At 35.2% G+C, this 24,071-nt stretch overlaps 4 protein-coding genes across 5 annotated transcripts; 2 read left to right on the top strand and 2 right to left on the bottom strand.

The window, feature by feature from the left end:
* Positions 1 to 430: 430 nt before the first annotated feature.
* Positions 431 to 2,124, bottom strand: Vsp37A (Vacuolar protein sorting 37A). The gene is made up of 6 exons (XM_081985589.1): positions 1,919 to 2,124; positions 1,466 to 1,655; positions 1,299 to 1,413; positions 982 to 1,239; positions 781 to 932; positions 431 to 729 (listed from the first exon to the last, which is right to left on the bottom strand). Exons 1-6 carry the CDS (start codon positions 1,993 to 1,995, stop codon positions 535 to 537), a joined length of 987 nt encoding a protein of 328 aa, XP_081841715.1. The 5' UTR covers positions 1,996 to 2,124; the 3' UTR covers positions 431 to 534.
* A 172-nt stretch (positions 2,125 to 2,296) lies between these two features.
* Positions 2,297 to 15,692, top strand: Nup214 (nuclear pore complex protein Nup214). Of its 2 annotated transcripts, XM_081985581.1 has the most exons (9): positions 2,297 to 2,514; positions 2,570 to 2,711; positions 2,764 to 3,466; positions 3,755 to 7,776; positions 7,926 to 8,084; positions 8,204 to 8,695; positions 8,753 to 8,879; positions 11,518 to 11,589; positions 15,625 to 15,692. In XM_081985581.1, exons 1-8 carry the CDS (start codon positions 2,479 to 2,481, stop codon positions 11,543 to 11,545), a joined length of 5,709 nt encoding a protein of 1,902 aa, XP_081841707.1. In that variant the 5' UTR covers positions 2,297 to 2,478; the 3' UTR covers positions 11,546 to 11,589; positions 15,625 to 15,692. The 2 variants fall into 2 exon arrangements, with proteins under 2 accessions (XP_081841707.1, XP_081841706.1); XM_081985580.1 differs by lacking the exon at positions 15,625 to 15,692 and having other exon boundaries at positions 11,518 to 11,664.
* Positions 11,619 to 13,953, bottom strand: LOC145733000 (ribosome biogenesis protein WDR12 homolog). The gene is made up of 6 exons (XM_081985588.1): positions 13,791 to 13,953; positions 13,431 to 13,730; positions 12,438 to 12,722; positions 12,168 to 12,387; positions 11,939 to 12,112; positions 11,619 to 11,881 (listed from the first exon to the last, which is right to left on the bottom strand). The coding sequence occupies exons 1-6, from the start codon at positions 13,844 to 13,846 to the stop codon at positions 11,648 to 11,650; spliced, it is 1,269 nt and encodes a 422-aa protein (XP_081841714.1). The 5' UTR covers positions 13,847 to 13,953; the 3' UTR covers positions 11,619 to 11,647.
* LOC145732998 (putative multidrug resistance-associated protein lethal(2)03659) lies at positions 15,456 to 23,790 on the top strand. Its single transcript, XM_081985582.1, has 13 exons — positions 15,456 to 15,724; positions 15,777 to 16,013; positions 16,069 to 16,229; positions 16,386 to 16,652; positions 16,722 to 16,878; positions 16,931 to 18,062; positions 18,121 to 18,287; positions 18,339 to 18,720; positions 20,605 to 20,755; positions 20,816 to 21,046; positions 22,436 to 22,947; positions 23,003 to 23,440; positions 23,597 to 23,790. Exons 1-13 carry the CDS (start codon positions 15,639 to 15,641, stop codon positions 23,648 to 23,650), a joined length of 3,975 nt encoding a protein of 1,324 aa, XP_081841708.1. The 5' UTR covers positions 15,456 to 15,638; the 3' UTR covers positions 23,651 to 23,790.
* Positions 23,791 to 24,071: the final 281 nt, after the last annotated feature.

Genomic DNA, 24,071 nt, shown 5'->3' with positions numbered 1-24,071 from the left:
GTACCTGAGAATATAATAAGTTCCAAATTTGAGAAAAATATCTGAAAATTTGCAAGTTAAGTAAAAATTAGAGGGACATTTTTTGTCTACAGAATATTTTCCTCTAATTTTTACATCACCTACGCCCTATAAGTTTGTAATACGTGTTAAGAGACACCCTGTATAGAGCATTATTTCATACAGGGATGCTGTTTGGCTCTTTAAAATTTACATCTTCCAAAAGAGAGCAATGAGATATTAAGAGTAAATCTTAGGAATCATTCTGTAGACTCCTCTATTTGTGAAATGTAGAGTATTATCTCTTCCAAGCCTATTTACTAATATTTTGGAAACTGCTTCTCAAATTCTTAGCAAAATATAGGTATAAATAAAACTAATGGTAAAAGGTTTGTCAAATTAGAGATTTAAATAAGGAAGGAAAAAACAAAAAACGTTATAAAACAAATATAACTTTATTTACAAATAAATAATAATTTGAACTTACTTTAAATTAAAACAATATAACAGAACTAAAATATAAACACATTACATATTTTAATACTTTTCCTTTTCAAAACGATCTAGCTGATTTGCTAATCTCTCCTCTTTAGTCTTGCGTAATTGATACAAGGACCTAGACTTTAAAAACATATTCAGAAATTTATCAACATCTAAATTTCCCTGTAGGAATGATTCTGCAATTTTTTCACTTTCATCATCTGCCGTTTTAGCTGCTTTCCCCAGCTCTTCCTGTAAAAATTCAATTTTACTTAGATACAGTGATTTTATAATTTGTCAAACCTGAATGTTTCTGGGCAAGAATTTTTCACACAAACTCTGATAAATAGTGTACAACTTTTCATTTTCAAAGTCCAGCTTTGCAGCTTTATGCATCTGACTTTCCACAGTCTCTCTCAACTGATTTAAATGCTCCTCCTTACTTAAATTGTCCTCTAAAATCCAAAAATTACAAACAATACATTAAATTCAAAACACAATTACCGGCAGTTTCCTCAATTTGAGCAATCAGTTCTTCTAGAATACTATTTTGATTCCTAATAATGGGCAAATCATCTATAAATTCTGCCTGACGCTCTTCACACTCATCCAAAAATTGTAATTCATCTAATGAGAGCAAGTTTAATTCAGGAAATAAACCACTATGAACAGGAGCATCATTTGTTTGTGATTTTTGGGTTTTTGAATGATGAGATGGTGATGAAAACATTGAGAAACTAGTGGAAGCATGATTATCATTGTCTAAAACATACCATGCAACTTAATACAAAAGTTTAAACAGTTAAAAACCCAAATGTTACCCAACACTTGTTGACTTGATGAAGGCATTGTATTCTCAAGTACAGGAGGGGGATTTCTCTGAAATTCCCTTATTATTGCTTGAACTACCCGTCCCAGGTCAGAATGTGGAGCAAACTAAAATAACCTGCAAGTTTTTATGGAAAATGTCTTGGATAACCCCACTTACATTTAATAAACCAGGAGCTGATGTTACCACACCACTCTTATTAACCCATGGATGATTGACCAATGGGGTTACTACTAGAAGAGGTTTTTGATTTGGAAAATCTGTACCTAATGTTATCCTTAAGACTAAGTGATTCTTTCCTGATTTGAATGCCACTTCATACTCAGAATCTTCGGTAATTTCCTTGACACTGTTAAGAGTAACACTTTTATAATATACTTAGATATATCAGAAGGTTGAATATTAAGACAATAAGAATATCTAAGAACATAAAAAAATATGAAAACTAACAAGAAAAATCACATAAATACAGTAAGTGCTTAATCACTACTGCTACTCATTACATAGCCCTATTATACATTGCCTGGTTATTCACCCTTACAGCATACACTTTTCTATTACTCAGAAATTACTGATTTCAGTCCCTAAAATTAAAATGAATCATAAACTTACTTGTCATTGAAAATTTGTAGAGTAGTAATTTGTTTTTTCCTGTTATCTGCTTCCGCTTTGAGAAACCGGGACAGCATTATAAAGTTAATTAACGGCACGGACCTAAATCTAAGTTACATTGCCGTGTTTCTTAAATTAAAATATGTTTTCTCCTGTTTGTATTTTTAATTTCAAATAGAAAAACAATTTTATAAACATTTTACAAATGTCAATAGTCACCTGAGAAACGACAGTCAATTAATTGTCAAAGTTTTCATTCTATTTTTTATCATGTGATCGATATAGCCATTTGTTACAGCATGTCATGTGATAAGCTGATTTCGTATGATAAAAATTGTAAAAACGTTGACAGTACTGACAAATTAATTGAAAGAGTAAGGTTATATGTGTTGTTGTTAGATTTGCTTGTGTCTGCTTGGTTTGGTTTATCTTTTGTGATATTGTAAATTGTTAGTTTGTTATAGTTGTTTGGCTTTTGCATACTTAAATCTTCCTCCTTCTGATAATTTACATAGTGATATACGAATTTTTGTGTGTCCCATAACGCTGCTGTGATTAAAATGGCTAAGCCATGTCCTAGTCCCATAGATGTGACAGTAAGTTAATAATTTTTAATTTTTTTTCTCTGCTACACCTCTACTCTTTATACAGGATCTTCAGTTTAAATTGCAATGCCGGCTAAAAGTCTTCAACAACAGGGACATTTCTAATTTCCCAAACTTAAACAGCCTTGTGACTTGTGCTAGCCGGTATGGCATGTTGTTTGTTGGTACAAGCTTAAATGAGTTTCAAGGTAGATATACTAATCAAAACAATTTCATGCATTGCATCTGATTTTTTTCCAGTTATTCAGACAAATTCACTATTTAAGTACAACCCCAAAGATAAAGATGTTGTATCATATGCCAGGCGTACTGTACAATTGCCTTCAACACCAAAACATCTAATTGTTAATTGTGACTGTACAATATTGGCTGTAGTGGTTGAAAAAGACCAATGTGCCACAGTTATTTTTTATGAAACCCTGTCATTTTTAAGAGAAACTGTGAAAATTATTAAAGAATTGCGCCTGTCAGCCACACCAAATATTTTCATAAGAGAAGTAAATTGGAATCCATCATTGCCAAACATATTTACTGCATGCAAAAGTGACAATTCTTTGGGAGTGTATGAACTTAAAGGAGACTCTGTGGATATTAATGAGTTACCTCCAGCAGCGGGTGCCACATGTTTTTGCTGGAGCCCCAAAGGCAAACAGTTGGCTGTGGGCTCTAAAGATGGCAAAATCACTCAGTACAAGCCAGATTTAAAAGCTGTTAAAGCCATAGCTGCTCCCAAACTGGATGGAGCAGCTACAATAATAAGTTTACAGTGGGTGTCAAATTATCAGTTTATTGGAGTATATCAGTTGATAGGCAATGAGAGTTGCTGTGTTATTGTTGTCGATGCTCCAAAAACTGGAGAGCCTGCATATACAAATTATGATGATATTTGCTACAGTGGATCTTCAAGACCTCATCAGTTTTATATGATTTTTCAACAAACATGGTAAGTCTATAATAGCAATAGATTTTTACAGTAGAAAATTGATAGTGAATACTAAATATATTTATGTATTGCACTGAATTGTTGAAATTTTATGATAAAAATATTAACAAAGCAAAAACTTGTTTTATGTGGTATATAACAGGTAATTGAAATTCTTCAGAAAATCTATTATTTTTGGTGATTATTAGATTTGTATTTGTCATGACTTATAATATGACTTGTAATAATGTAATGTTTCCATCAAATTGATTGTATTATTAGCAGCTTGAATAAATTTATTTTCAACAGGAACTTTCTAATGGTGGCTTCAGCTAACAGTACTGAAGTTGGTGTACTGGGTAATGCTGGTGACTCATGGATCCAATGGATAACTTTAGACACAGCAAGAGCAGAATTGCCTTTAAGTGAAGATCATCAGGAAACATTTCCTGTAGGTGTTACTTTTGATATCAGTTCAACTGAACATCTTCCTTGGGGTGAATCAACTATACCCCCTTGTCCACTTTTGTGTTTATTGTCTCATCAAGGAGTTTTGTGTGTTTTTAATGTGGTTTATTTAAAAGAGGGAGTTCCTTCAGTGTGTACACCCCCTGATCCTATCAGTGACTTGAGTGGTTTAAGCAAGTTTTCTGTGCCTGTGGCTCCATCTATCACTACCCCCTTAAAGGAACCTGTTGTTACTACTCCAGCTGTTACAGCTGTAATTCAGAGTACACCCCTTGTTAGTAGAGACAATAGTGCTGATATTTTATCAAAGGGTCTTTTTGGGGAACAAGCAACAGTTACACCCATCAAACCCCAACAGAAAGCTTCTGGTTTAGTTCCAGGAACTGCATTATTTGGCGGACAGACTTCCATTTTGCCTGTCAGTAAACCACAAACTCAAACACCCCCATCAAGTTTGAATGAAAAATATTCTTCAATTTTTTCGTCATTAATTCAAGCTGTTCCAGCATCTGCAAGCAGTGCAGTTCCCGTTAAACCTATAGTGGTTAATGCAGTTCCTAAACAAGAAGTTAAACCACCTGTATTCCAAAATCAACAGGAACAATCACAAGCACAGGCTACACCATCTAAAGACCAGCAGAATGTTAGCACTCCTAACAATCTAGACGTGGGGTTAATTAATAGGCTCATTATAGATGAACGGAATTCATTAAATGGAGAAATAGCTCAACTAATTAAGATGGGTCGTAGCCTTCAACTAAATGTAGGGTCGGACAAAGAAATGGTTAATTTAATTGAACAAATTGAGGCTCTCCAAGAATTTGTAAAAGATGCTGTGGAAATCAGTCAAGGACAGAGCAATGAAATTCACTGCCTCAAGCAGAATCTTATACAAGCATGGGCTTGGTTTGAGGAGGCAAAATCGCTTTATAACGACTCCAAAAACGAAGTGGTAAATTTGTTAATAAAAGTGCAATCTCTCGATTCTTTATCCGAAAAACGGCTAAAAGACATAGATCAACTGGCTTATTACATCGAATCCCAGATCACTTTAGCTGATAAGGTTTTAGATGAGCAGTGGGGCAGCTTTCAAGATTACACTAAAAAACGGCATAAGCAAAAAGTGCATACGGTGGATTCAATTTTCCAGACAATGGTCAACCAAAATGCTGTCATTCAAAAGCAAACCTACCTTTTGAAAACCGTTTCTATGCGTTTAAAACAGAAAAAATCCAAAATTAATTCCTTACTGATTTCTCTGGAAAAAGATCATGATTTAGTGGAAGACTTTCAAAGTCTACATTTAAATCCAGATGACCTCTTGCAACTGCAAGTTGAAAAAATTAAAAATCATTCTAAAAAGCTGTCCGCTACTAAAATTAAAAAACTGCAAACGTTAATGAAAGATCGGCCAGTCATTCGAGTAAAAGCTGTTAAACCACAAATATCAACGTGGACTTTCAACCAATCTCCCAGCAATTCTAAAGTAAAAAGTTGTTTAGATAAATTAAATGCGTCAGCTGCGAGAAGTTTGGATTTCAGTCAAGACGAGTCTGTGGCTGAACTTGAAGAATCAAGGTCGACCCCTCCGCCCATGAAAACCGGATTAACAAGCTCACAAAGTAGTGCGTTTGCACCTCTTACACCAACATTTAAACCACAATTCCAGCCCCAAACTGTGGAGTTTAAAACGTCAGCTGCGTCATCTTTTGTGCCTCAACCTCCGAAAGATAAAGATTCATTTTTCACCCAAACAAATGCGACCACATCAACTACTGGATTTGGTTTAAGCACCGCTGGAAATTTGTTTGGCGCCAAAACCAGCACCCAAATTCAAACAGTTCAAGTGACTAACGCTACAACGTCTATTAATACCAACATAGCGGGAAAATGTTTGAAGCTAACGGATGCAACGGGAGAACCACAAAACAGTTCACAATCTAGTACTCTAGGTGAAACCATTAACAATGTGATAACTGTTTCTTTATTTGGCAATAAAAGTGAAGTCACTAGCTCAGCCTCAGCTATCCCAGCTTCTGGAACGACGTTTAAGAATATTTTTGGGGGGGCGGCCTCACAATTTGGAACCAACACGAGCTCTACTACAGCCTTACCTACTAACTCAGGCACTATTGATTTAAGTAAAACATCGTTTGGATTTGGAAGTTCTCCTTCAACGGCAATGAATCTCAAGAAAGAGTCTAACTCTACATCGAGTTCAGCGGTTTTTCCTTCCAGCACTCCGAGTGTTTCCACCGGGTTTTCAAGTGCTATTTTTAACTCCAGTAAAACTGGTTCTGCTGTAGCAAGTTCTGCTCCGTCCTTTTTTGGAAGTAATAAATCTTCAGGATCCGTAGTTCTTGGCAGTGCCTCAAATTCAACATCTACTGGTTCAAATATGTTTGGTTCATCTTCAACAACCGGTTCTGTGGTAGCGAGTTCTGCTCCGTCCTTTTTTGGAAGTAATAAATCTCCAGGATCACTAGTTCTTGGCAATGCCTCAAATTCAACATCGACTGGTGCACCATTATCTACAACTACCAGTTTTAGAAATAATAAGTCCTCAGGCACACTAGTTCTTGGCAGTGCCTCAAATTCAACATTTGCTGGTTCAAATTTGTTTGGTTCACCAAAATCTACCACTACCAGTGCTCCGGTCGGGGTTGGAAGACCTATTTTTGCCACTCCAACTACCACGTCGTCAATATTTGGGTCACCTGTTTCTGCAACTACAGTAACAAGTAATGTAACTGCACCTAAAGTGGATGGTGAAAAAGTAATACCCTTTGGTAGTCCAATAGTTAGTAAGCCGGCAACTTTCACTGTTACTAATACTATTGCCACGGTTACAAGTATTCCTCCAGTAGCCACTGGAAATGATAAACCAAGTGACAGTAGCCAATTACCAGAAACCCCCAAAACAACTGCACCGTCAATATTTTCAAGTGTTGCATCTATTAGTGCTTCTAGTAGTGTAGAAGCAGCATCCAGCTCTACCGCATCTAATTTATTTGGGGCTGCAAAACCAACCGTTTCAATATATGATAGTTCAACATCCGTTAGTGGAAACCAGGGTAACATTTTTGCTGCTAAACCACAACAGTCTCTTTTCGGTACAACGTCCGCTTTTGGAACCACTTCCGTACCAAACTCATCAAAATCAGAAAGTACTACTGCTGAACCTATATTCGGAGCGGCATCTTCACCACCTCCATCATTTGTCAGTGGTGCGACGTCTACATCAGAGAATATTTTTGCCGCAAAAACAATCAGCTCGCAGGCCCAAGCTACATTTCCACCCAAATCTGAGGCAGTTATTGCTAGCACTGCTCCTGCTTTTAGTGCAGCAACTACGTTCGGTTCAGATGCAACGAAAAAGGAAGATTCTTCGAACAAAGAATCAACAGTGCCAGTAACTACAAGTTCAAATATTTTTGGAGCACAATCGTTCCCTAGCTCTACGCCATCGACAACTCCCTTATTCGGAACTTCTACGACTGCAAGCACTTTTGGAAATGCTCCTTTTGGCAGTGCGTCTTCTTCCACATTTGGAAGTCCATCTTCTTCTTCGTCCGGATCATTTTTTGGTTCGTCAACTGTCAGTTCAACAACCAGTATTTTTGGAAGTGGTGCTAACTCCGGGTCGTCGATATTTGGTGCACCGACCACCACCTCCAGCACATTCACCCCAGCTTTTGGCGCTACCTCATCATCTACGTCACCTTTTGGAGCAACACCAGCAGTTGCTACTACAGCTGCTACTCCCGCTTTTGGGGCTTTCGGGAGTAGTGCTACAACTCCAGCACCTAGTAATAATATTTTTGGTGCGCCTTCAACAGCTTCTGGTTCAACGTTTGGTTCTGGTACGTTAAGTATGATAATATACAGGGTGTCTTTTGAATGTATGTTCTCCACATACTTTTTTAGTTTAGCAGTTAAGTGTAGTTTCAAGGACACTCTGTATACTTTAAAAGTCATCCAATGTCAGCAATAAAAATGTTCAAAATTTCAGTGTTTGCAACGACCACTACTGCTGGAGCAACCAGTCCATTTGGATCTCCATCAGCGCCAGCTACTCAACAGTCAACGACAGGTGGCTTTGGGTTTGGAAGTCTAAGTATGGGCGCAAGTGGAGCTGCACCTTCAGGCAGTATATTTGGTGGTACATCAGGTAATAGAGGTTAATTTTTGCATAATGTTAAAATAGGACAAAACTAAATAAAAGGTTAAATGTTTTGTTAGCACTATTAGCCGATTTGCAATACTTGTAAGAATATTTTACGTATTTAGGTTCAACTTTTGGACAGCAAGCTAATCCCTTTGGCAAAGTTGAAACCAAACCTGCTTTTGGATCAACTGCTACAAATATATTCGGATCATCCTCCACTGCCACCACATCCAGTGGAGGTAGTATTTTCGGTAGCACTAGCACTGCAACACCTGCAGGTTCAACTTTCGGCTCTTCAAGCCCATTCGGGGCTGCTCCAGCTTTCGGACAAACTCCAGCTTTTGGCCAGACATCCGCGTTCAATCAAAGTAGTTTCGGTAGTCCTCAATCGCAAGCGGGACCGTTTAGCGCAGCCGCAGCCACACCTGTTGCCCAAACCGGTTTCGGATCCCCGGCAACATTTCAAAAAGCTGGTTTTGGCTCGGCACCTGTTTTCGGTTCTTCGGGCTTTGGATCACCGCCGAGCTTTGGAAACGCTCCCAGTTTTGGTGCCGCTCCCGTTTTTGGAAGCCCCCAGAAAGTGTTTGGATCTTCCGGACCGGCTGCGTCTACTGGTAAATAAGCGTGTGTTGGTTTGTTAAGAAATGTTTAGATGGTGGAGTGGTTTGCAGGTGGTTTTGGAGCTGCAGCAGCTCAACCCTCAACAGGATTTGGAAATTTGGCTTCACAGAATACTATTGGGTTTGGTAATTTGGCGCAACAAGCTAATCCAGGAGGTGCCTCTATGCCTTTTTCTGGGTAAGATATTGCAAAAAAACAAGTTAATACTCAGTTTTTACATTTTGTTGTGATTTACAAAATAGTTAGTGATTTTATGATCTAATGACTTTCAACAAATTCCCTAGAATATTTACCTCAAAATTTACAGAATACACATCACAAATTAATGTGGCATCTCTAAGATGGATAATTGGTATTCATGCAAATATCTATTCTAGGATATGACTATTATTTCTCTAAAAAGCTCCATAATTAGAAATGCAGCGTACAGCCGGATAGTTACTACCCATTTATGAATTTCCTAACTCGGTTTTCTCTTCCTATTATGGTTACATTCCAATTTTTGGCATAATAATAAACAAATTTAATAACATTTTCAAGATTTTTAATCACAGGATTTAATGTTGATATCCACCACTTATAAACCCAGTTTTTAAAAATTCCTATTTTACGTTAAGGTCCATGTATTTTTGGTAGATTTGACTGAGGGTCATCTGAGGTTATGTTTAAATTTTTTCCAGTCAAATTTCATGAATGTACAGGGATTGATTGAATTTTGACCACCCCCTTAACTTATTTAATTTTGATTTTTGCAAAAAACGTTAAATACGAAACAAGAAGATATTTAGGTCTACTTTATTCTTAGATAAACATTTATTATACAGGGTGTCCCAAATTTGAGTAACGAACCAAACTTATGTTTTTTTAAATACAATGACCAACTTTTTATCCGATATTTGCATTCTACGTCAAATTTTAGGCCAAATTGATGTAAAATGTCTGTATCGATATTCAACTGTTTCCGCAGCGGCGTCCTTGTTTGATTGAATTTTGACCACCCCCTTAACTTCCTTAATTTTGATTTGGTCAAAATTCAATCAATCACCCTGTACGTAAAGACCAGTACAACCACCAGTTGCAACAGTAGTATTGTTAAATATGAAATTTTAAAACTGTTTCATAGCCAAATTTATTAAACAAAAAGTTGTTTGAAAAGCGTTTCTTCGAGCGATTTTCGATAAAGTAGATTTGATGTCTGGGAAACATTCTAGAACATTGGTTATTGTGTCATTTAATGGATTTGGTAGGTATCTCGAAACATGTTTGGTGGTGTTTCAATCACAATTTTAGTCTTCAAAAGAAATTACCGGCAGTATGTTAGAACTTTGTATTTTGGGAATACGATAATCTGATTTTATGAGATTAATAGTTGTAAAATCAGTATAATATTGTACAGGGTGGGCAAATAAGCGAGGTAAGCGGCTGTACCTCCGAAACTAATGATCGTAGAGAGTTACGGTAAAAAAATTTATAGGATAAGTAGGCAAGGGAAAATGCTGGAAATTATTTTCAAGTTTCCAAGATGGCTACCAGAGGGCGTTTGCGCCATCTTGAATTACATAAAGTTACGTTTCTTGTGATTTTCCCCAATGAATGTAACAAAAAAGTATTTGCGTTTTAATGTTAACTTAAAGTCGAACATTTTTTGAAAAAAACATTTTTCTCTATCTTTCGAAATAAAGTGGTGGGGGGTATTTGAATGTTGTTTTAAATAAATGCCTGTAACTTCGAAACGTCTTTAATACATTTGGATAAATTTGGTATCATTGAAAAGAGCATTTCTTGGGCTTTTAGGTTTCTTCTGATAATGACAGTTGTGACCTAAACGGCCGCCGATAGAGGGCGTTATTTGATATTATAACCAAAATAATGGATTTTCTCAAAAAATTTAAATGCAATGATATGACTTTTTGTAGACTAGAAAATAGACAAATGACAAAAAAAGAAAAAAAAAAAAAAGAAAAAAAAATATTAAGATGCGGTTTGCGCAGGCTTATTGGTTAGTCATTTGTCTATTTTCTAGTCTACAAAAAGTCATATCATTGCATTTAAATTTTTTGAGAAAATCCATTATTTTGGTTATAATATCAAATAACGCCCTCTATCGGCGGCCGTTTAGGTCACAACTGTCATTATCAGAAGAAACTTAAAAGCCCAAGAAATGCTCTTTTCAATGATACCAAATTTATCCAAATGTATTAAAGACGTTTCGAAGTTACAGGCATTTATTTAAAACAACATTCAAATACCCCCCACCACCTTATTTCGAAAGATAGAGAAAAATGTTTTTTTCAAAAAATGTTCGACTTTAAGTTAACATTAAAACGCAAATACTTTTTTGTTACATTCTTTGGGGAAAATCACAAGAAACGTAACTTTATGTAATTCAAGATGGCGCAAACGCCCTCTGGTAGCCATCTTGGAAACTTGAAAATAATTTCCAGCATTTTCCCTTGCCTACTTATCCTATAAATTTTTTTACCGTAACTCTCTACGATCATTAGTTTCGGAGGTATAGCCGCTTACCTCGCTTATTTGCCCACCCTGTACAAGAGTGGCAAAAAATTTATTGAAGTTATGGATGAGTGTCCATTCTTACTCGTTACCTACTGTATTACAATACCGAGAACAATTGATATCATAAATATAGGTTTCTACAATTTCATCATTAAATATAAATCATGGATGAGAAGAAACTTAATAACGTTTCAAAGATGTTGGTATCGACCATGAAAATTACCAAAAATGCTTTCTCGATCATTTCCGTGAGCAGTTTATATTAAAACTTTCTATAAATATCTCTTTTATTTTTCAGGAGCTCATCTTTTACCAGCTGGCGTTGAAAACCATCCCACCACAAACTTGTTTTTTTAAGAATAACTTTAAAGTAAGTACGAAAAATATGAATAAATACAATTTGCTTTTCTTTTAAAAATATATATTTCTTAGCGTCCACTAGCTATATGCTTGTTTTTAAATATATGTACACTGTTGTCAGCCCCACCAGACACGAGGTATTTGTCGTTTGACCAATCCACGCTAAGAACTTGTCCCTCGTGACCTTGTAAGTTGTACAACGGTGCTTTAGAGCTACGAGTGTCCCACATTTTAACGGTAGAATCGTAACCTCCAGACATAAATAAATGTTCGTCGAACTTAGACCAAACCACGGAGCTAACCTGTAAAATTGGTACTGTTTTAGTGGGTTTGTTGCTAAAATAATACGGACTACTAACCCATAAAGTGTGCGAAGTAAACATGCTCTTGCATATTGTGCCTTCCGTCGATCTGGGATCGTACAATCGTAAATGTCTGTCAGCTGAGCTGGTTATTAAAGTTTTACTTAAAGGAGACCATGAAGCGGACAAAAACGCTTTTTGGTCTACTAGTTCATTAGATACCCCGTACAACTACAAATAGCTGCTTATACTATCTGACTTGAGATGATGATTATTATTTAAATACCTCACAATCCCAGAATTTAATAGTGTGATCCATGGAAGCAGTGCATACTGTATGATTATCCACCCAGATGGTAGATGAAATAGTTTCTTTATGACCTTTAAGAGTATGTATAGGCGTTCTAGTTACTCCGTTATGACTCCCTCTCAGTTTTTTGCTGCTAGGCTCTCCAGTATCATCAGATTCAAGAGAAGCCGACCAAATTTTTAAATTAGTATCCCAACTAAAACCTACACTTAAAACCTCATATTGCATTAATGGAAAATGATTTACCCTCCAGTAGCTAAACGCAAACAATCAGGACTAACACCAACACTGTCAATACCCCTTTCATGTCCTCTTAAACTGATTTTAGCAGTAGCATTGCCAGTACCAGGTTCCCATTGCCATATTAGGCCAGTCTGATCATGTGACACTGACACAAATCCTTTAGAAGGGTCAGACTGGTCAATCCAAGTGACTCCTTTCACAATATCAGTATGGTCTTTCACAGAAATGATTGCTTTACCATGATGTGTCCAGATGTTTACCGAATTATCGTAAGAACCAGTCAAAATCCTTTTAAAAATGCAATTTTTAGAATGAGGTAGTAATTAATTTCTGTTAGTAAAAAAACTTTGTCATTTTTATGGCTTAAAACAGGAAAATAAAGCTTAAATTGTGCATTGAGTACAATAACTGAATAAATTGTGGTTGGTTGTGATTTTTTTTAACTACCAACCAAAGAGGAGGAAGAGAAAAAACTGGACTCTTTGAACCACTTTGCAATTAATTGGGTCTTTTGAGAGGTAGGGGGTTTTTAAAAGTAAGAAATCCATTAGAATCTAGATTCAGTCAGATCCCTAAGAGTTTTAAATATGACTCAGAAATTTCTCAATCAAAAACAATTAGTGGTTTATTGATGTTTTAAGAGCAAATTGATGCTCTTTAGATTTTGAATAAGCATTAAATCTTACTACAATAATATACATTTAAAAGCAACTTAAAATACTTATTGATTGCACAGTCTTGCATCAAAGCACAAAATAATATACAACATAAAGTTCATTTACTTACTGTAATACAGATTGTCAGTATATTTTACAGTAGAATTCAAACAACAGTTATTAGAAATTTAATTTATATGGTCTGAAGTCAATTTTGTTTCATACATAACTATTTTACCTACATGCATCACTGCAAACTTGAACATGTATAGGTAAAATCAATACAAATGCATTTCTAGCTAACATTAAAGCATGTTTGCTTACTTAAAATGTGACTTACCACTTATCATTGCTCTCAATGGTTGAAACCCAATCATCATGTAAAATGCTTTCTTTTGGTTCTGGAGCTGGAGTCCTTTCAATATACTCCACTTCCACAGTAGCTTCTGTGGACACATTGTGTTCTTGCAAGTGTTCTAAGAGTGGCAAACGAATTAATTGTCCAACAGCTAAAAAATCAAATTCTATGCTCTTTAAGAAATTGGAATTGCTTTCTTTTAACAACTGATTGAGAAGATTGTTCAGCAATTTCGTGTCTACGTTTGCCGGCACTGATAGGGGCACATCCGGCACTGCATAACTAAAACAATAACAAGAGTTTGGGCGCCTTTTTTCATTGTTTGATTAAGGTATATCTTACCAGTCCTGTTTGGTTATCAGGCGTATTTGTAGCTGACAATCGTTTGATGCTTCCATTTTTTTGTACTATTTATTAAAATTGTTTAATAATAAAAACACATTCTTGATCCTCCACCAATTTTCTACAAGATAAAGACAATATTTTAGTTTAGGTTATGTTAGCACGTTGCGTATAAAAAACAAAAGAGCTGACAGTAGTGACAGATGATAGAATAGACAAGTAAAGAAGACTTATTTTCTGGTGTGAGGTTATGTTTTTTGTTTTGAAATTTGAATTTTTGATAAGTTGATTCAAATAATTTGCGTTTTAACGTTTTTTAGTTTCCTCGGAAATACAAAAGGTTGCAACTTTAGTAACCTTAAACGCTTATAAAAAATATTGTGAAATAGTCGGCCTTCACATAGTGCCTTCTTGGAAGTCCTCAAGTAGGTTCAAAACATTTTCAATAAACATTTGGTCTTCCAATCAAATTCCATATTTGTTAACCTGGTCAGCCTCAGAGACCACTAAATAAACTATTACTAGTGTTTGCAAACAATAACAATAACCAAATTATTAAAAAAAAAACAGTTTCTTGGGGGTGCATAGAATTTTGAAATTTTGATTGTCAATAAAGAAAGCCTTTGTGTAATTAGTTTAGTTTGTAAATAAAGAGCTTACTTTAAGTTACAGGTAATAACAAATTTTTTAACTAAAAAGCGCACAAAACTGTATTTAACAAAATTAGGAAGGACAGTCCTAACCTAATTTTGTCCTATGGGGGGGCACCTGAAGAAAATGTCAAAAACAGCTGGTTGGTCATTTTTCAAAGGGCAAGCAAGAAAATCTTATACTTATTAGTTTTGTATGATTGTATTGGACATGTCCTATTAGCTGAATTTTTTTTTTTTCATTTGATGCTGCAGAGTTATTACTAATTAAATTTTGGCAAAAATGGTTTTATTTTTATCTATTCATTTATGAAAATAATATTTATTGTTGATTGTCTCAGTACTACACTGGGTGGTGGTGGTCATTTATGTCAATCATGAATTCTACATAAAAAAATAAACCATCAGTTTGCTAATATGAACTACATACTTAAAAAATGGTTACTGAGAGACAAAGGGCATTAAAATTGTATGAAATTAAATGTAACACCCTGTGTATTTGTATAATTTTGAACTTGGAAAGGGTGTGTTGCACAATAAATTCAGGAGGAGTGTTAATTGTTGATTTTTTTTATGAAGTTGTATGATAACACAAATTTTAGTAAAATCAGTTGCACTGCTAGTAAATTATATTATAATTTTCAAGTTTCTCTAAAAGAGAACAGAGATCATATTCTCTTGGGATTTTAAATGATAGAGAGGGTTTAGCAATTAGAGCAACCTGATGCATTTTCTCATTTTTTTCTTGTTCTAAGTTGCTAGGTATTTATATCCCGTAATTACCTTCATGCAATGCAATTTTCTTAAAATGTCCCACAAAACTGACTTGGACATTATTCTGCAACTCAATATATTCCTGGAGCTTTGTCCAGAGTCTACTGATGTTTTTTCAGCTTTATATCTCTGTTCTGTAGAAACGTGGTTTCTTTACTTTCATATTGTCAGGCTAAAATTTCACATATTTTATGAAATTTACTCTGGAAGGTGTACTTAAAGATTAAACGTTCTGTTTATAAAGCTATTATAGTTTGTATGTCAGAAGTACCACAATGATATAGCTACTTATCACTATTTGAGTATGGCTTCTCAAGTGCAAATAACGTGTTTGAAATGCGTAAAGCTGTACATTACACAATTAGTTGTTTCTTGCATGAAGTGCCTGATTGATTCCTGTGTTGTTAAAGGATGAAGTAAAACCATGGAACAAATTAAACCAATCGAAACTCGGAAACCTAAACCGCATCCATACGCAAAAGCTGGAATTTTCTCCAAGTTTTTCTTTTTGTGAGTAATCATATATTTAAGGTAAAATGGAAATATACCGGACTTTTTGTAGGTGGACATTTCCACTTTTTCTTAAAGGTTTAAAAAGGGACTTGGACGAGGACGATCTCTTCCCTCATTTGCCGTCGCACGAATCCAAATATTTAGGAGACAAACTAGAAAGACAATGGGTTACTCAGTTGAAAAGAAACCAAGAAAATCCTTCATTGTGGAGAGCCTTAGCGGGGGTTTTTGGCAAACAAGCCTTTGTTTTAGGCATGTTTTACATGTTTCTTGAAATATTCGTTCGGTAAGTTTTAATTCCAGACTATCCTAAAGGGCGGAATTATGTTAACTTGTAATAGGTTGACCGTTCCTCTATTTCTGGCCCAACTTTTGAACTACTTTGAACCAGATACTACCATGTCTAAGACCGAAGCATATTATTATGCATCTGCCATAGTTGTGTGTACTTTTATCTCCGCAACATCCCAGCATATATTTATGTTGCATAATTTTCATTTAGGTGAGATCAACATACTAAATTATAATAAATTATGATGACATCACTAACTACAGTCACATTTCTTTAAGGAAAAACGTTTTTTTTTTTTCAACTGTTGTCATCGTAATTTACTTTTGATATTTCTCATACATTATCATCTTCATGATAATTTTCTAGGAATGAAAATGAAAGTAGCAACATCAACTTTAATTTATCGCAAAGTATTAAAGCTTAGTAAAAGCGCTCTGGCTGAGACTACAGTGGGACAAATGGTCAATTTGATATCCAACGATGCATCCCGTTTTGAGTTGGCCACCGTACATTTTCATTATCTTTGGTTGGCCCCCCTGGAAACCATTATTGTTATGGTTTTGATGTACTTTTATGTAGGATACAGTGGAATGATTGGGATTATTCTTCTCTTAGCTTTTGTTCCGTATCAAAGTACGCTTTATTTCCAGTTGGTTCAGTTTTTTGTTTTTTTTTTTATTTTACATTACACAACTATTGCAGTGTATATGGGAAAGAAAACGTCGATTTACCGTTTGGCAACTGCTATAAAAACAGACGAAAGAATTAGACTAATGAATGAGATAATCTCAGGAATTCAAGTTATTAAGATGTACACGTGGGAGAAACCTTTTGCCAAATTAGTGGAAATTAGCCGGAGGTAAGTACTTTTGATGAGGCTTTTTTGACAATTACTAATTGAACCACTTCAGAAAGGAAATGGACCAAATTCGTAAAATCTCGTTAATCCGTGCCATCATGATGTCCTTTAACCTTTTTCTCAGCTCTACAGCAATTTACATTTGCATTTTGTTGTACGTGCTAACTGGACACACCTTGGACGCCCAATACGTCTATATACTACAATCTTTGTATGGACTTCTTAGAGTTGCGGTGACAATGTTCTTTCCAGTGGGAATTACTCAGTTTGCTGAAGCGAATATATCCGTCAGACGCATACAAACCTTTCTGAAATACCCTGAAGTGAAATTTGACTCTAGTGATAACTTCTTCAATGAAATAACTAAATCACAGGATGTATCCAAGGAAAATTCTGAAGGCAGCATCATATTGAGAAAGGCTTCGGTTAAATGGTTGAAAACTCGATCTGAAAATACTTTAGAAGGACTTGACATGGATGTTGGTCCTGGTGAATTAGCTGTGATTATTGGTCCAGTTGGAAGTGGGAAAACTACACTTCTCCATGCAATTTTAGGAGAATTGACTGCGTCTTCTGGAGAAGTCAGAGTGAAAGGAAAAATTTCCTACGCTTCACAGGAACCATGGTTATTTGTTGGAAGTGTCCGGCAAAATATCACGTTCGGTCAAAAGTTTGATGCTAGAAGATACCACGAAGTGGTCAGAGTTTGTCAGCTTCAACGTGATTTTACTTTGTTTCCTTATGGAGACCGCACTATAGTGGGAGAACGTGGAGTGTCGCTTAGTGGCGGCCAAAGGGCTAGAATTAACTTAGCCAGAGCTGTTTATAAGCAAGCGGACATTTATTTGCTGGACGATCCACTGTCAGCTGTAGACCCTCATGTAGGCCGGCAAATGTTTGATGAATGTATTACGGGCTACTTAAAAAGCAAATGCGTGATTTTAGTCACGCACCAGTTGCAATATCTAAAAAACGTCAAAAAAATTTATTTACTTGGACGAGGAAGAATTGAACACCAAGGCACTTATGAGGAGATCCAAAATGCTGGCACTGTATTTGCTCAGCTCTTAAACGATTTGAAGGAAATCATTGATGAAGATGAAGAAGTAGGAGAAGTGGAAGAAGTAGCGCCAGTAAGAAGTAGAAGAGTATCAACTAAAGAAGTGATACCGAAAGATGACACAGTTAATAAGAAAAGTGACTGCATTTTATAGGTTGATGATTTTGTTTTATATTTTTTAGACCCCTACAATGGAAAAGGAAGGTAAAGGGGCTGGTACGGTGTCGAAAGGAGTCTATTTATCATACTTTCTTTCTGGCGGTCACTGGTGCAAAATACTAACTTTGAGTATTGCTTTTGCGGTGGCACAATTTTTGTCTAGTGGCTGTGATTATTATCTGAAAATTTGGTAAGGTTTTGTTGCAGTTTGTTTCATAAATCACCTTAAATTAAATTTCAGGGTAAACATGAACCAACTCAAAAAAACAATTCCACAATTTCCTCTGGAACAGTTAAACACTTCTGGTTTAAACAACTCAGAATCATCCACTTCGTATTTTGAAGACTTTTGGCTAAATAAAATGACAGAAGATGCCGTTCTAATCACATATTCGGTGTTGATAGTGCTGGTGATCATTTTGACCATAGGTCGTTCTCTGGCTTTTTTCAGATTTTGCAACAAAGCCTCAGTACGCTTACATAATAATATGTTTTACAAAATTGTTTATGCCACTATGAGATTTTTTAATTTTAATACCTCTGGAAGGATATTGAATAGGTTTTCTAAGGATATGAACCAAGTGGATGAAGTTTTACCTTTAACACTATTGGATACCATACAGGTAGGTAGTATTTGATGTTCAGCTATTCAGAACTGTCGCAATTTCTAAAAAAAAAAATTGAATTACAATTATCAACTACCTTAAAATTGTTCATTAGAATTCCGGTTTAACTATTGATGATGTTAGGAATTTTTACTCGTTTCTTGCTCATTCAACCTAGCATATGTTTTGAATTTAGTTTAGTAGGAATAATTGTGCCAGAAAATAGATTAATTTATGGAACATTGGTGTTGACCTATTGTTCCATGAAGTACTCTAGTTTTACTAGTTTTGAATTAAAATTGACATTGGAAAACGCTATTACCCACTAAACTAACAGGTAAAAGTAACAATTGGGACCAATATGTCGTGTAAGCAAAAAACGATTTTTTCTCATTACTTTTGTTTAGTAATTGAAAGACTAATTATAATAATTAGATTTTTAAAATGTAATTCGATTACTTGTAAATAATTGAATTAAAATAATCCAACTAAACTGCTCGTCAAAAAGAATGGGACAGCAAAATTTTTGCTGTTTTTTGAGTGGCTGCTTCTTCAAATTGATTTACTTGATTCTAATAATTTTTTTGAGGATTAAAAGGTATTTTCTTCCTCTTTCTTTTGACCTAAATGATCTTTTTGAAAGGTGCCACGGATCCGAGTATGCAGGGTGTGACTGAGGTGTAGTCAAAAAATGAAAAATTCGGTCTAACGCCATTTCTCGCAAAAAAAATTTTTACGTTTTACAATAGCCTTAATCGAGTCTTGCGGTGAATATCTCTAAACGTTTTCGCCAGTTTGGCAATTAAAGGCCGTTTACAAAATTTATTGCAAAATTTTTAAAATGTGGTTACTTTTGATTCTCTTGTTTAAAATTAAACAATTTCTTTAGATCTTTTGTGGAAGAAGAGCGGGATTAGCAAGTTTACACTTAAAACTACCCAATTTAAGTAAAAAACATACACTGCAAGATACAGGGTGACCCAAAAAAAAATTTGAAAAGAAAATCATATGTGTTATCATAAATCTTAGCATGTTCAGTCATTTTAATGGAAAATAATGATATTGGATAGAGAAGCACACTATTTGTTTAGTAATCCAATTCATATCTCTAGACGTTTTCGCCAGTTTGGCGTTTACGATATTTATTGAATTTTTTTTTAATGTGGTTATTTTTAATTCTTTTGTTTTAAATTTAACAATTTATTTCTTTAGATCTTCTGCGGATGAAATACGAGATTAGAAAAATTACACTTAAAACTACCCAATTTAAGTAAAAACTTATAAAAAAATAAAAAATTACTGAACATGCTAAGATTTATGATAAAACATATGATTTTCTTTCCAATTTTTTTTTTGGGTCACCCTGTATCTCGCAGTGTATGTTTTTTACTTAAATTGGGTAGTTTTAAGTGTAAACTTGCTAATCCCGCTCTTCTTCCACAAAAGATCTAAAGAAATTGTTTAATTTTAAACAAGAGAATCAAAAGTAACCACATTTTAAAAATTTTGCAATAAATTTTGTAAACGGCCTTTAATCGCCAAACTGGCGAAAACGTTTAGAGATATTGACCGCAAGACTCGATTAAGGCTATTGTAAAACGTAAAAAATTTTTTTGCGAGAAATGGCGTTAGACCGAATTTTTCATTTTTTGACTACACCTCAGTCACACCCTGTATACTCGGATCCGTGGCACCTTTCAAAAAGATCATTTAGGTCAAAAGAAAGAGGAAGAAAATATCTTTTAATCCTCAAAAAAATTATTAGAATCAAGTAAATCAATTTGAAGAAGCAGCCGCTCAAAAAAGAGCAAACATTTTGCTGTCCCATTCTTTTTGACGAGCAGTTTATATCAACAGCTCTGTTGGTATATTCCATGAAAACCAATACCTGGATTTTTCTAGATATCCATGAATGTTGTCGCAATCACCATCATGGTAGCAACTATCAATCCATGGATGTTAATACCTACTGCAGTGATTCTAGTAATGTTCTATTTAATACGATTAATATTCCTCGCTAGCAGTAGAGATATTAAGCGTCTGGAAGCTATAAGTAGGTCAGGAATAGTTGTTGCACACTATTTACATAACTTTTGTTATTATTAATAAACAGCAAGAAGTCCCATCTACTCTCACCTGACTGCTTCCCTGCAAGGATTGACCACAATTAGAGCTTTTGGCGCGCAAGAGATCTTGAAAGTTGAATTCGACAAGTACCAGAATGCATTCAGTTCCGCTTATTTTATGTTTCTGGGGGCGAATAGATGTTTTGGGTTCTGGCTGGACATGCATTGCGTGATTTTCATTGCACTAGTTACCATGAGTTTCTTATTTTTTGAAACAGGTAAGATATTAGTTCATTTAATGAAAATGTTTAACATCATATTTGAGCTGCCACAATCTGCAACATTTTCCACCTTAATTCCGGGCCCCGATAAGAATTTACTTGCTGCCAGATCGTAAATGACATATTTCAGGTATACAATCTTAAAATTAACACTTAAATATTGCTTTTACTGAATATGGAAACGACATTTGGACAGTATTTGGAATCCTGTGTTGGTTTATAAATTGTCAGTTTTACATAATATTCCTCTTTATTTTGTTTGATTTATAAGCTTTTACCTTTCAACCAAAACATTTTAAGTTTTAACTTGTTTTCAGGCTACAGAAACTTGAAAATTTTACAGTTTGGTTGCCACTGTTATTTACTTTATAGATTGTACATAAGATATTTTCCCTCACTATATACAGTGCGTTTTTTTTAACGCGCAACATAGGATTTCACGTGTTAAATTTTTAAGCCCGTGTTAGACCATGTTGTTTTGGAACTACAAGTATAAAACTTGACGGGTGGCTGTTTCGTACCCTGAAGCTTAAGTAAGTTTACCAATTCGGCCTAAAAAGTGATTAAAAACTTGCAAAAAATCATCTTTTTTCGAAAAGATTTTATCTTTCTATACTACCTGTATGTATGATAGGTGCTTGTTGTTTTTGATACTGGCACGGCAGGTAGCAGGTAAAATTTGGCGTAGAAAGTAAAACAAGTTGATCATTAACTTTGTATCAAGAAAGTTAAGAACAAAAGAAGTATTTTTATAAGTGAATTGTTCAAAGTGACCTCCGTTTGAAGCCAAACAGTATTCCAAACAATCATAAAATGCCCTTTTGACGTTCAAAAGATGTCAGGTCTTGATGCAGTCCAAATATGTCACTCTACCTGCTACCCGCCCTGCCAGTATCAAAAACAACAATGCATACAGGGAGTATGAAACGATAAAATCTTTTCGAAAAAAATGATTTTTTGTCAGTTTTTAATTACTTTTTAGACCAAATTGGTTAACTTACTTAAGCTTCAGGGTACTAAAGACACACCCGTCAAGTTTTAGACCTGTAGTTCCAAAATAACATGGTCTAACAGGGGCTTAAAAATTTAACACGTAAAATCCTATGTTGCGCGTTAAAAAAACGCACTGTATGCAGACTGCAATATACAGCAAGCAGCTGCTCTCACATATCACTTAACCCTTATTATCCCATATTTTGAAAAAGAAAACTAAATGTGAAAGCTGCTGAAACTGATAGTAGTCTTGAATAGAAAATTCTGTGAGTGTTTATTCAAGTATAACAGTTTAACTATTAAGAATATATTAGAGTATTTATATGATGTATAACTACAGTTGCTCAGCTATTTGTTGAATAATTTTACAAACTTCTTGGTCCTATAATTTAGAGTCTTTCGGTGGAAATGTGGGTTTGGCAATCACTCAATCCATGACCTTAACTGGAATGTTCCAATGGGGCATGCGTCAGTGGAGTGAACTGGAAAACACCATGACTTGCGTGGAACGTATTAAGGAATACGCGGATGTGGAGCCCGAAAGTGACAACAGTGTCAAAGAACCACCGAAGTACTGGCCTCAAGAAGGTCGAATTGATTTTATCGATTTGACCATGCGCTATGCACCTGGTGAAGCTGCAGTCTTGCAGAACTTGTCATTTAACATAGAGAGTGGAGAGAAAGTTGGTATAGTCGGCAGGACTGGTGCTGGAAAGTCTTCTATTATAATTGCCTTGTTTCGTTTGGCTGTAAATGAAGGAAAAATTATCATTGATGATGTGGATACCAGTACTATTAGCTTGACAAAGCTAAGGTCCAGTATTGCGATTATCCCTCAGGAACCTGTCCTATTCTCGGGAACCCTCAGAAAGAATTTGGATCCTTTCGATGAGCACTCTGATGAGGTAAACTCCTTTCTATACATTTTACGTTGAAATTCAATTAAAAAGTAATTTGCAGTCAATCTGGCATGCATTAGCCGAAGTGGAACTCAAAGCAGCAGTGTCCTCTCTACCCAGTGGTCTCGAAAGTACAATGTCCGAAGGAGGCTCAAACTTTAGCGTTGGACAACGTCAATTGGTCTGTTTAGCCAGAGCTATTATAAGAAATAACAAAATACTTGTTCTGGACGAGGCTACAGCCAATGTGGATCCCCAAACTGACACTCTGATTCAAACCACAATCAGGAGGAAATTTTCAGATTGCACAGTTCTGACAATCGCTCATCGATTGCACACCATCATGGATTCGGACAAAGTTCTGGTGATGGATGCTGGACGGAACGTTGAGTTTGGACATCCTTACGAACTTTTACAGAGGGAGGATGGTGTGTTTTATCAGTTGGTACAACAGACTGGAAAAGCTATGGCGGATAATTTAAATAAAATTGCTAAATCGGTAAGTTTAGTTTATAATTCTGGTGTCTGGTTATACTTGGTGGTAATTTGCTAAAACATGTTAAAGTGGTCGAGACGTTTCTGTTGTTTTTTAACTCAGTTAATGAGTGTTCTAATATTTTGCAGAATTTTTACTTGACTTTTGGCTATTTTACAGAGTTACACAACGACTTTAAAACCTGTACTGACAAATGGCACAACCAAGAACTGATAACAGGTGCTACCTACCATCAACTGATCTTCTGAAATATATTGTTGTTGTTTTTTTTATTGAATTTGTTTTATCATTTACTTGCTACCATGGTAAGTAGCTATAAAAAAGTTGTTGATAAACCTAATGCTACAAATGAATTGAATAACTTTTTGTTACACAAATGACATTGAAATCAGTGAAAAATGTGAAAGTGAATTTTGGTTCCAAATGCAATAGAGAATCGAGGAAAAAATATATTTCCGGTAAGTAAATTTGCTTATATGTTTTGTTGGTTTGCAGCATGCGGATAATTACATTTATTTCTGTTCTCTCCAGGAATGTTGAATTTAGCTTTAAATTTTTGAAACGCTTCTTTATGATAACAAAAATTAAGAAAAACATTGAATGAAAAGAGACAAGTGACAAAAATAACTTAGTT

This window comes from Ips typographus, linkage group LG8, assembly GCF_016097725.1.
Source record: "Ips typographus isolate SLU linkage group LG8, UJ_Ityp_2.0, whole genome shotgun sequence".
NCBI classification, from domain to species: domain Eukaryota; kingdom Metazoa; phylum Arthropoda; class Insecta; order Coleoptera; family Curculionidae; genus Ips; species Ips typographus.
Note: the sequence above shows the minus strand (reverse complement) of the source record. Positions and strands in the feature narration are given on the sequence as shown.